A 12,464-nucleotide genomic window follows, 5' to 3' on the forward strand; every position below is an offset into this window, starting at 1 on the left:
TGTGTTTTACCGGCGATTGTGAAGGAAAATAAGACGCTTTGTAAACCATGTGGAGACACAGATTGTGTCTTGTGCTTCCTCTTCTCCCAGAGACTTCTCTCTCTACCGCATATGTGAGATAAGCACACGTGACGCGTTGGTGCAGAGTAGGTAGCGTCTTGACCGCTCAATGAATAGAATTAAACATCATATCGTAAAATATCCCCATCTCTCTACGATGCGCATCGTAACATTTTTGCATGCCGAAATATCGTAATACGAAGTATCGTTACATAGTGACCAGTATGAGAGAGTGAGAGCGATAACACCAAATTTAACACACCTGCTCCCCATTCACACCTGAGACCTTGTAACACTAATGAATCACATGACACCGGGGAGGGAAAATGGCTAATTGGGCCCAATTTGGGTTGCCAGCGGTTTAGACATTAATGGCTGTGTGTTGAGTTATTTTGAGGGGACAGCACATTTACACTGTTATACAAGCTGTACACTCACTACTTTACATTGTAGCAAAGTGTCATTTCTTCAGTGTTGTCACATGAAAAGATGTAATAAAATATTTACAAAAATGTGACGGATGTACTCACTTCTGTGAGATACTGTATCTCTGTAATTTCTATATATCATGTAATTAATGAAATAGTAAGTTTTAGGTAAAAATGAGGATCTAAACTAGTGATTTTTTGCCTTACTGAAAGCAACCGAGTCACACTGCATACTGATGCATATACACATACTGTACATCCTTTATTCATGACTAATTAAGTTCTGTGCAAACATACTCCATATTTCACTGATGCCTCTGGAAGTCGAAGCTGAGTAAATAAACCTGCCATATTGAGCTTTAATAAAGCTTTCTTTTGTATGTTTGGGCAGGTGTCTTTAAATGAATTGATTAAGTGATTAAATAAGAGTGTGCGTGCGTACGTGGTTTGTGTGTGTGTGCATACAATACTGTATATCAGCTACTGGAAATTGAATGTTTTGTCCTGTCTCCTGAAATCAGTCTATAATTTCCGGACACGGCTGGCAAATATTTTAACTGAAAGGTAGCTAAAGCCTGCGTTTAAAGTTGCTGAATGTGTTGTTAGACAGCATAAATAGACTAAATGCGACAACACATTAAAACTACACTCTTTGCTAATGTTTGTCCAAAAAGCAACTAAACTTTTAGAAAGTCAGTGTTTAACAGTGAACTTCAGTAGAAATATTACTCATTTTTTATGTATAAATATTTAAAGCTTTTTTTAATGTAAATATTTTTTTTTACTTTTGTCTTGTATTGTACGCATTTAAACTGCTGACAAAGGCCTGATGTCAGCTTTTGACATAATTTTCTTGCACACATTTTACTGTAGTAAAACTAAAAGCACAGGAGGTGGGGCATGTGTTTCACTCACAGTGCATAAATATGAGTGAATAACAGTAATCTGTTTAAGACTCAATCATCATACAGGACACAGAAAGTTCACTTTCACTATGTACCTGCACTGCCTTATGTTTTCTCTTGCATTTGGTAAGTTTTTTTATCTACAATTTTAACCTTGTTTCATAAGGGTGAAACTGATTAAAACATTCCAAGACGATTTTAAGTGTGTAAAAGAAAAAGTTAGGGCTGTCATACGATTAATCGCGATTAATCGCATCCAGAATAAAAGTTTGTGTTTACATAATACATATCTGTGTACTGTGCATATTCATTTTGTATTTATAAATACATACACATGCATGCATATATTTAAGAAAAATATAAAAACTAATAAACATTTGTATATCATTTAAATTATTGGTAAATATCAATAAATACATGTAAATAATTTCTAAATATGTGTACACGTATGTGTATGTGTTTATGAATACAAAATTAATATGCACAGTACACAGATTTATATTATATAAACATTTATTCGGAATGCGATTAATCGTTTGACAGCCCTAAAAGGATAAATGTTTTAACAGAGATAAATGAAAGTGATACTCTTTCAGTATTTGTGGAGTTTATATGATATCATGGATGTAGGTTGGGTGAGCGCCACTGGTAACTGCAGTTATAAGAGACTTATGGAACATCTTGGCTTGAACGATGATAAAATTCAGAAGTCCATAAGACCCGTGTATGACTCGAGCACCCCTACCAATTTTTATGTGGACCTGTTTGTGACCTCCATCTCAGATGTGGTAAGAATCCAGCATGACTCTTTACCATCCTACAGCCAGATTTGATGTTAAACTGTTGATGTGTCAATCAACACTTTCTTTACAGAATGAAAAAGCGCAAAGCATTTCAACACAGGTCATATATGAAGCTGTAAGTGTTGCACACTTTTCCTTATATGATCAAAACTTTGGAAAATAAAGCAATTATTAAACCTTTAAGCATATATCATGTATTTCATATTTTTTATGTCCATCAATGTTTTATGATATATATCATATTTATAGTGGCTATTGCCCAGTTTTGTTCTGCATTGGTTATTAAAAAAAATTTTTTTCAAGCACTTGTTATAATCGGTGTTAACTTAATACCTTTGCAGGGTTGGATCAGTGAATTCATAAAGTGGAACGAAAATGAGTTTTGCGAGACCTCTAAGATTTCATTAGAAAAAGATAAGATTTGGATTCCAGATATTGTCATCGCTGAAAGGTTAATTATTTTTGACGTAATTTTCTACTAAATGGAGATGAATGTGAGAATGGGTGGTTACTTGAAAGGGGTCATTCAACAACAGTTTAATGTAATACTGAAACATACTGTAAATTTCGACTATAGTCTCTAGTCCTAAAAACATCATTTCTTAAAACTGAGCTGCAAAATATTGTTCTGAATCATGTATTTGGAAGATCCTATTAAGTCATAACTAGGCAAAACTAGATGGATAATATTGTTACAGCAGAAATAATCCACAACAAACCAAGATAAACTTTAATATACTTTCAATAACAAAAACACAGGGATGCAGGAAGAAAGGAGAACAAAACCAAGAGGTGTACAGTAAATACACAGGAGAATTAACCAAACACATGTGGAACCGATGAATAACTAAGAAGAATTCAATTAGAAGCTCAAATCAACTAAACAGAAAATGATTAGGTAATCATTTACTTCAATGAAAAAGGAACACAATGAACAATAGAAACTGAACACAAACAGACCTAAACCATGACTCCACCCTCTCTATGGGCACGTCCTTGTGTGGTAACAAACACCAAAGGGATGGGGGGACGTCATCAGACACAGAAAACAAGCCCATATGAAGATGGAGGGAGGAGCTCCAGAAGGACAGGGAACCGTAGCGGTAAGCTGACAGTGGGAGGAGTCTAGGTGAAGCCCTGATTAGAGTTCCGGGCGGAGCCTGGGGGTCGACTGACAGAAGCAAAGCCAGATGAGGAGACCCAGACGGAGCCAAGAGGATGACAAATCAGAAGTCCAAGGTGGCAGGGGATATGCCTTCTACACTCTTAAAAATAAAGGTGCTTCACGATGCCATAGAAGAACCTTTTTTGTCTAAATGGTTTCCACAAAGAACCTTTAACATCCAAAGAACCTTTCTGTTTCACAAAAGTTTCTTTGGGGGAAAAAAGTAAGAAAGAGGTGGTTCTTTGTGGAACCAAAAATGGTTCTTCTATGGCATCGCTGTGAAGAACCTTTCAAGCACCTTTATTTTTAAGAGTGTAGGCTGAGCTGGTCATAAAGGAATCCGAGGCAGAGTCGAAAGGCTGTAGGGAGTGAGCAGATGGGTCTGAGGAGCTGCAAAGGGACCAGCAGCTGCAGTGGATCCCGAGGAGTGGGCGGAGCCAGTGAACTGGGCAGATCTGGGCGTGACCACCAGGGAGGAAGGAGCTATGCGGAATAATAGGATGGACAGGCTACAGGGTGGGATCAGGTAATCTAATGGACCACTAACAGCGCACAATTGGGGAATGAATTCAGGGGTGAGGATGTGGGTGGAGACCCTGATTGGAGAGCCAGTGTTTTTCAACTAGAGACGGTTCTCGAACGTGGACACAGAAGCCGAACACTGCTGTCAGATCCATATTTCTGCTTGTTAGGAGGGACCGCTCTTCTGTTATGGTTGTAGTGTAGTAGACAATCCACACAAATGAAAAAGATATACTTTGGTTTACTGTACTTTATTCTTATCGTCAAACAGACTGAAACCATGACACCCTTCAAATAAACCCATTCGCACCTTTTGTTTCATGTGACTAAATCGCATTGTGTAGTTTTGACCGAATGCCTTGATGTGGTATCACACAGTATTGCTTTTGTTTCTATCTGTTAAGCATCAAGACAGAGTTTGCAACTATGGAAAATCCATACGTGAAGACGTATTCTTCAGGTTTTGTGTACATGTATGAAACTCTAACTCTGACCAGCGCTTGTAAGATGGACTTGATCAATTTTCCCTTTGATGTCCAAACCTGCACTCTGACCATTCACTCTCCAATGCATCCAAGTACATCTGAATCTCAGATATCAATGTCTGCAAATATTCACTTTCTCTATTGTCTGACATTCATCTCATTCTCATGTTGTCATTTGCTTACATTTTCACTCAGGTGATGAGCTTACACTCGATACGTTTTCTGATTCATCGTTCCTGACATCCAGCTCCCAGAAGGCCTTTCAAACTCAGGGCGAATGGGAACTGCTCAGTATAAACACGTCTAAATCCAATATGAGTTCTCTGGGATACTACGAGGATCAGCTGATATATAAGGTACATGCTGCTCTTTATACCAGTGGCTACTCTGAATAGTTTGTATTTTGTCACCTTTACAGGAAAATGTTGTTTTCAAGACTGTACAGCTTCATTTTTTTTGAGGCAATGGCTCAAGTCAAGTCAAGTCAACTTTATTTATATAGCGCTTTTTACAATTTCCATTGTTACAAAGCAGCTGTACGTGTGCATATTGTGTGTGTGGAGTGTTTTGTATGTGGGTGTGTCTGTCTTTTTTTTCATCTTGTTTTTACATGTATAACTTTAAATGTTTTGCTTATAGTCATGTACTAGCTGCCGCGTTTTGGACCATTTGGAGTTTTTGTAATAAGCCTGCAGGGCAACCACCTAACAGTGCATTACAGTAATCTAGTCTTGATATCATGAATGTGTGGCGATACAAGGTAAATTAAACAACTAAAGCAATAATAACCGACTACGCCACCCCAGAGATATTACTGGGGAAATCAACATAAACAGAGCAAGGCTCACAGATTCGATTCGGCTGGACACAGGCATGAGACATACGTACAAGAAAAAAAAACACTTTAAATACAAAATCAAATCAAAGCAACACTTGGATTTCTCCACAGTATAAACAACAGAAGAAATAACAAACAAACGAAAATAAAGTCAAAACAGAACTCAGGAGTTGGGGAATTGGCAGCTACACTTTGGGTGGAACCACAATACTCTTCTGTCTGAAAGCACAAGAGGACACCGCAACACACGTGCACTCACACCATAGCAAACACACTGCACGAGTTCGAGTTTTTAAGAACAGCAGATGTTTTGGCTACACCTATGCCCATCCAATAAATGAAGGTGGTAGGAGTGCATGTGTTTCAACACTGATAAGTGTTAAGATTAACATCACACACCTCCAAGGCTGTTTTCAAAATGGTCCCATAGGCTACAATTGACCTTTGACTTTTTACTGCACTCATCTTTTATGTTGGATAATTTGGCATTTGACATACATTATATACTGTATATATAAAACACAACATATGGCTCTGTTTGTTAGGTCAAATTTGGCTAGATTTCACATTAAGTGATACTTATCCTGAGATGATCACTGTCCATAGATCACTACAAACATGGTTATTTGTTCATTTCTTGATTTACAGTTAAATCAGTTATAGACACTGGTTTATGAATTTACTTTCAGATCAACACCCCCTAGTGGCGAAATGTCATCGAGTTTTGAAACGTTTCGAAACAGTAATGACGTAACGAAGCCTCGTTTGCTAAAAATCACGTGACTTAGCCAGTTTGATACGAGCTTCGCACTGATTCGACACAAAAGATTCGATACGGGTTTCGAAGCTTCATGAAGCCTGTTTCAAAAGTGCCCATCACTACAGGCACACCGGTTAGTTCCTCCGTCCACTCTCGGACGACTACGCAGCAACCCAGAAGTTAGTGACGCTCAAGTGACGCACATCCAGGCAGCACAAACGCGACTTATTTATAGCGCACCTGAACCGAGTCTAATTGCACCCCCTTCTGTCCAATCATTTCATTAGATAAAGAGGTCTACTGCTACAAATGCATGAATTAACTTCTCTGCATCTGATAGTGACAGCATATGACGTAGTTTAGATATATTCTTAAAATGGAAAAACGTAATTTTACAGGTGTTGGCGACATGGCTCTCAAATGACAGATTACTATCGAATAGAACGCCAAGATTCTTTGCTGACGACGAGGGTTTTATGGAACATCCGTCAATAGTTAAGCAGTATTCTTGGATGTTACGTATGGCGGTTTTTGGTCCAATAAGTAACACTTCTGTTTTGTCCGAGTTCAGTAATAAAAAGTTGTTACTCATCCAGTTTTTTATATCGCCTATGCATTCCATTATTCGATGGAACTGCTGTGTTTCATGAGGCTTCGAGGAAATGTAAAGTTGAGTATCATCAGCATAAAAGTGAAAGCTAACTCCGTGTCGCTTTATTATATCTCCTAGAGGTAGCATGTATAATGCGAAGAGCAGAGGCCCTAAGACTGAGCCCTGTGGTACACCGTACTGGTCTTGTGATTTGTGTGACACCTCATTGCTGACGTAATTTTCGAGTCTATGTAGGAGTGTGCTGTGGTCAATGGTGTCGAATGCAGCACTAAGGTCTAGCAGCACCAATAACGAGAAACAACCTCGGTCAGACAGCAAAAGCAGATCATTTGTAACTCTGATCAAAGCACTCTCTGTACTGTGACGTCACGTGCTCTAAATCCAGACTGGAAATCTTCATTGATGTCATTCCTTTGGAGGAAGGAGCATAATTGATTTGAAACTACTTTTTCCAGAACTTTAGATATGAAAGGTAGATTCGATATAGGCCTGTAGTTCCCTAGTTCTCTAGGGTCGAGTTGGTTTTTTTGACAAGGGGCCTTATAACAACCACCTTATATGCTTTATGCACATGTCCTAATGTCAGAGATGAGTTAATAATACTAAGGATCTATAATTTCTGGGAGCATCTCTTTCAGTAGATTTGTAGGTATAGGGTCTAGCATGCATGTTGTTGATTTAGATGATCTAATGATTTTAGACAGCTCATCCAGAAGACCTTGTCATTAAAGATTTTATTGAGCTTTTTGTGGCTATGAACAGTTTGGTTTGGTGTTGATGACGGGGTACTTAAGGTTGGGAACCAGTGTTTTAGACAGTGTCTGTTCTTGCAGATCACCATAAAAAGGAGACCTCTACTGTACATCATCACCTTCATATCACCTGTGTTTTGCTTTCTTGTGTTGGACGTGGCCTCCTTCTTCATCGATGCGGGCGGAGGAGAGAAGCTGAGCTTTAAGGTCACTTTGCTGCTGTCCATTTCTGTGTTGCTGCTCATTCTTAATGACAAGCTGCCATCTACCGCCAATGAAGTCCCATGGATTGGTGAGTATACGTTTTGCTACATTACAAAAAATTGCAAGAAAACAAAACTCAAATATAGATGGATTCTCTTGTGTTGGTTATTGTAAAGCTGTCAGTATGTTCCCTGATGTCCTAGGATGTAATATTTACAAAAATGGTCTCTCCGTACAACCTCATTCACTAATAATGGAGGACTACTGATAGCTTGTCTATCCGAGACAGTGTGAACAGAGGTAATGTGATTAAACATTGAAACAACAGTATGTATCTTCACTGCAGGGGTCTATTGCAGTTTGATTTTCATTCTCATTGGCATCAGCATTCTGGAGGCCATCCTTGTGAATTTTTTAATGGCTAAAGGAGAGCAGATTCAGAGTTCAGAAGCACCCCTAGATTCCACATCTGCTGTCACTGGTGAGTATTTAACATATCGTCGCTGTCTTTCCAAAACCTCGGATGTCCAAATTCATTGTTTATCAGGAAATGGTAAAAACGCTGCACTTTTTAAATAATTAAATAGTGTGTTGTCAAAGTTGACAAGCAGTTTTAAATACTTTTTATTGATTAGATGTTTGCAAAACCCAGTGACAAACGTAAAGGGTGAATAATAATAATCATTTACGGCAAAAAAGTAAAAATTGCAAAATGTGGAGATACAAGGTTTTAGAAAGACAGCAGCGATATGTACTAAACTACAACAACCAGTTCTTCTGTTTCTAAAGTAAGATTTCTTTCATTCATGATTTTGGTAAAGCACAGAAAATGTATAAAGTCATTCATGTTTCATTTCATCAGAATAGATCATTTTAATGTAAAATACACTGTTCCAGAAGCACTTGTGATTCAGTTTCTTTATTTAAATTCACATACTGTATAAGATGTTTGTTTAGGATTTTGATTCTGTTAGTTGTATTTCATCAGATCAGGCTGTATGTATGGTCATGCTGTCAGGGGCATTCTTGGCCTAATATGGGCAGTCATGGTCCAATGGTTAGATAGTTGGACTCTGTAACCTGAAGGTCACAGATTCGATTCCCAATGCCGGAAGGCAATGATTGAGGTATTACAACGTATTACAGGAAAAACAGTACACTCTAAAATAATCCATAAAAACAGGGCACAATATACTGTATTAATATGAAGGAATTCTCCGTATTCATTTCATTTTACATTTTGCGCTGCATTAACTAACATTTCAGCATTAACGGAAATGTCCGTAAAATAAATGGAAAATGTACTGGTAATTTTCTGCCAGTACTTTATCTGTTTTTTAGGTGATTTTTTTAGAGTGTACTATAAATGTTGTTTCTTAGGGTCAAATTAAGGTCAATAAGAAACCCTCAGTCTATACAGAGAGTCTGCGACCTCTAATGATGATGTATGCCAAAAACAGTAAGAGAATTCATCTAGAGCCACGTTTTATTTTTCCCTTCACAGATTCTGTAAAAGACTTTAACTGCACATCAGATCCAGCATCAGACAGGAATGACAACCAGTCCCATGTCCACAAGAACTCTTACACTGCAGGAGATGAAAACCGAGCGGAGAGAAGATGCCTGTACTGGACCAGAGCAGCCCGGATAGTCGATGTTATTGCCATGATTCTTTACATTATCACCATTTTGGTGTTTCTAGCCATCATTTATAATGCTTGGTTCATGGCATCAGTGACATCAAAAGTGTGACATCATTCCTAAGATGCACAAGGAATAACTTTTTTGCATGGTTCATAATGAGCATTTAAAAAATATGGTCAGCATGTTTTTTCTTTTTCGCTTATACACATGCTCTGTTAGACTTAACAATGAACTGTGACATTATATGTAAGCAAACACTGAAAAGTTAAGCTTTATAAAAATTAAATTAATGAAATGTAGTTTTATTTATTATAAAGTAGTGCTTTTAAAGTATTGGGTAAATCCTAGTTGTTGTTTTTTCAGTGTGTATATTTATGTAAAATTATATATATTTCCAAATACTAGTTGTTTTTTCAGTGCATAATTATATATAATTAATATACATGATTATTTTAATAGTTTATTTATTGTCTATTATTATTATCATTACATTGTTTATTTACTTATTGTTTTCAACAACATTAATGTTATTGTCTTGTCAAATTAGCCAATCACATTTGTATGTTGATAGTAATAAGACAAATGTTGCTATGGTGAAATGTTCAAACAGCAGCAATAAAATGTTTTTATTTAAAAACATTGCAGTTGAACTTTACTGAACACGCGCGTGCTTTTCTTCTCTTCAACTACAAAGCAATTTAACAATTAGCTATTTTACTACAAAGCAATTTAACAATTTACATATTTTTTCTTATATTCGAACATCCTTTGTTATGTTTTGTTGGTAAGTGTGGTGTACTGTAAAATGTTGCTGCTGTTGGTTTTCTCCACTTCAAATGTTTGGTTAATGTTAAATTGGTTATTTGTTGGGCTCTGTATCATTAACTCCTTCAGATGTCAGCTGGGTCGTTTTCAATTGCCGAGCATCCGTCCAACACAGATCAATCCTTCCTTATCAATCTATATGACCTGCATCTAAAAGTCATTGAACAGGTTAGAATACACATTCACAGGGTAACAAATAAACTCATCTTATAGCACTTAATGGAAAGAGTTTTTCTGTTTGTTTCAAAAGGAATATGAGATTGCAATCTTGACGGCCTTCAACACGCTTTTTGATCAACTGGTAATTATTACATAAATATTTGGTTGACTATGTCAGACAAAAGGCTTTTTGTGTTTTTTAATGGAACGTGTTTATTCTCTGTTCAGCTGTTTCTGGATTACATTGCTGTGGGGAGAGCTGAGGAGAGGATCAAGGACATAAAGAAAGAACTTCCCAGTCTGGAGGTGAGATATGCACCTTAAAAAAAGTGATTTGTCTGGTGTGACTTTACTTTAAGTAAACAAACACCCTGACGTAATAAAAACAGTTATGAGAAACTTTTTAAATACAACGAATAAAATCATGATGCAGGCAAATGTCTTACTGTATTATTCTGATTTCCCAGAGGATTGTTCTTGAAGAAGAGAAGCAGATGGATTACTACACTGGCCTGCTTACTGACGTAAGGATCATTCTGAGTTTTGTTTTCAGTATACCGATGGCACTCATAATCATGTTTTCAAATGCAGGTCATCATTCAGATGCAAGAAGCTTGCTCTAAGGAGGATGAGATCATTGATGAAACACAGGCTCAGCAGAACTCATTTACAAACCAAATACCAACTGTAATGCCACTTTCCTTCATTAATTGTGATCTGTGACACAATTCATGTGATGGAATGATCTGTTTTCCTATTAGCGTCAACAGGCTGCTCTGGAAAAGTTGCACCAGGATTCTCAAACCCTCCCAAATGAGAGCCAAAGGACCAGTTCTGCACAGAGGAGGGAAGACAGCAGAGGAGGAGGAGGAGAGGACATTCAGGACGAGCTCATGGAGGAGATAGCACTGAATATCACAACAGAATGCAGAACTGAGTCCAAAAAGAAAAAGTGAGTGAATGCTGCACTGAATGAGGAAAAATATTGTGATCAAAGGCAAACCACATGTATTTGCAACTAATTCGTTTCATTCATCATCTCTCTCTGAAGGACCTGTGGCTGTTTCTCATGTCTGAGATGTTGGCGTTAATCATTTGTCTGTTTTCCAGTTCAGATGGTCTCACTCCATCTCTCCAGTTCACTTGAACTCCCATTACTATAAAGTTATCAGCAATGTACTGTACCTCTGTCTCTTTTGTCTGTGTACTATTTCATACATATACCACGGGTGTGCCTTATTTTTTAAGTCAAATGCACACCTATGAAGTTTCAGATCTGTCGACCGAATTACAGTTCCATATCACTGCGCCAAGTTTAACTGAATAGGTTTATACTGTCCACCACTGAATATAGATCTAACAACAGACAAAATGACAGGCAAATTCCATTGTCTGAGAAGAAATCACTATTCATATTTATGGACAGCATGAACATTTCAACAAGGGCGACAGTGCTGTGCAGGATGGTTCAGATGAAAAACTAGATGCGATAGGGAACAGCAAACTACATGACACAATCAGCGGGTTAAAGATAAAACACGAAGAAACATGAAAATAACAAACAAAAAAGCAGCTTAAATTCGTCTGTGGAATGGGTAAACGGGACTTTTAACACACCGCAGCAGCAAGCTTTCTATGCCACTGCAAGAACCGTTAATCGACCTCACGCCGCGTTGAATGTTGTGCCATCTTGGGAGGAAGGCTGCTAGTGCATTCAATGCAGTGTTTTGTTTTTCTTGTTTGATTAGGAAACATAACTATGGTAGGTCGGTCTTGCTGTGTTAACCAACTGCAATAGCATTACGCAGAGTCATTCAGGAAAAGCCCCTGGTTCTTTCACTTTCCATTTCTCCATATATCAAACAAAACAAGTAACGGTACATATCAAAACAACAATAGCAGTGGAGTATTATCCTCCCAAGATGGCGGCACCACCGCAACATGCAACATAGTCATCAATTATTCCTTACATATTAGATAGATAGGTACAGTAGACAGACAGACAGACAGACAGACAGACAGACAGACAGACAGACAGACAGACAGACAGACAGACAGACAGACAGACAGACAGACAGACAGATAGATAGATAGATAGATAGATAGATAGATAGATAGATAGATAGATAGATAGATAGATAGATAGATAGATAGATAGATAGATGGATGGACTTAAATTAAACACGAAATCACAAATATAGTGTATAAATTACATAAATTTGGCGAGTACAACAACGAAAGGCAAAATGTTTTTACGATGATCAAAAAGACACTGAGTACACATTTTTAACTGGTGTTTTA

The 12,464-nt window shown here is 37.6% G+C and overlaps 1 protein-coding gene across 1 annotated transcript; it reads left to right on the forward strand.

Moving 5' to 3' along the window:
* Nucleotides 1–1,464: 1,464 nt before the first annotated feature.
* On the forward strand, nt 1,465–9,435 carry LOC130561748 (5-hydroxytryptamine receptor 3A-like). The gene is made up of 9 exons (XM_057346287.1): nt 1,465–1,519; nt 2,024–2,181; nt 2,267–2,311; nt 2,538–2,647; nt 4,288–4,460; nt 4,564–4,724; nt 7,413–7,623; nt 7,882–8,016; nt 9,040–9,435. The coding sequence occupies exons 1-9, from the start codon at nt 1,483–1,485 to the stop codon at nt 9,285–9,287; spliced, it is 1,278 nt and encodes a 425-aa protein (XP_057202270.1). The 5' UTR covers nt 1,465–1,482; the 3' UTR covers nt 9,288–9,435.
* The last annotated feature ends 3,029 nt before the right edge of the window (nt 9,436–12,464 follow it).

Source organism: Triplophysa rosa, linkage group LG11 (genome assembly GCF_024868665.1).
Source record: "Triplophysa rosa linkage group LG11, Trosa_1v2, whole genome shotgun sequence".
Classification (NCBI taxonomy): Eukaryota; Metazoa; Chordata; class Actinopteri; order Cypriniformes; family Nemacheilidae; genus Triplophysa; species Triplophysa rosa.

Excerpts from the sequence above, each read along its gene's own strand:
- LOC130561748 (XM_057346287.1), top strand. The coding sequence starts at position 1,483 with ATGTACCTGCACTGCCTTATGTTTTCTCTTGCATTTG. Across the intron at positions 2,182-2,266 it reads TGACCTCCATCTCAGATGTG|AATGAAAAAGCGCAAAGCAT; the intron begins GTAAGAATCCAG and ends CTTTCTTTACAG. Across the intron at positions 8,017-9,039 it reads TTCCACATCTGCTGTCACTG|ATTCTGTAAAAGACTTTAAC; the intron begins GTGAGTATTTAA and ends TTCCCTTCACAG.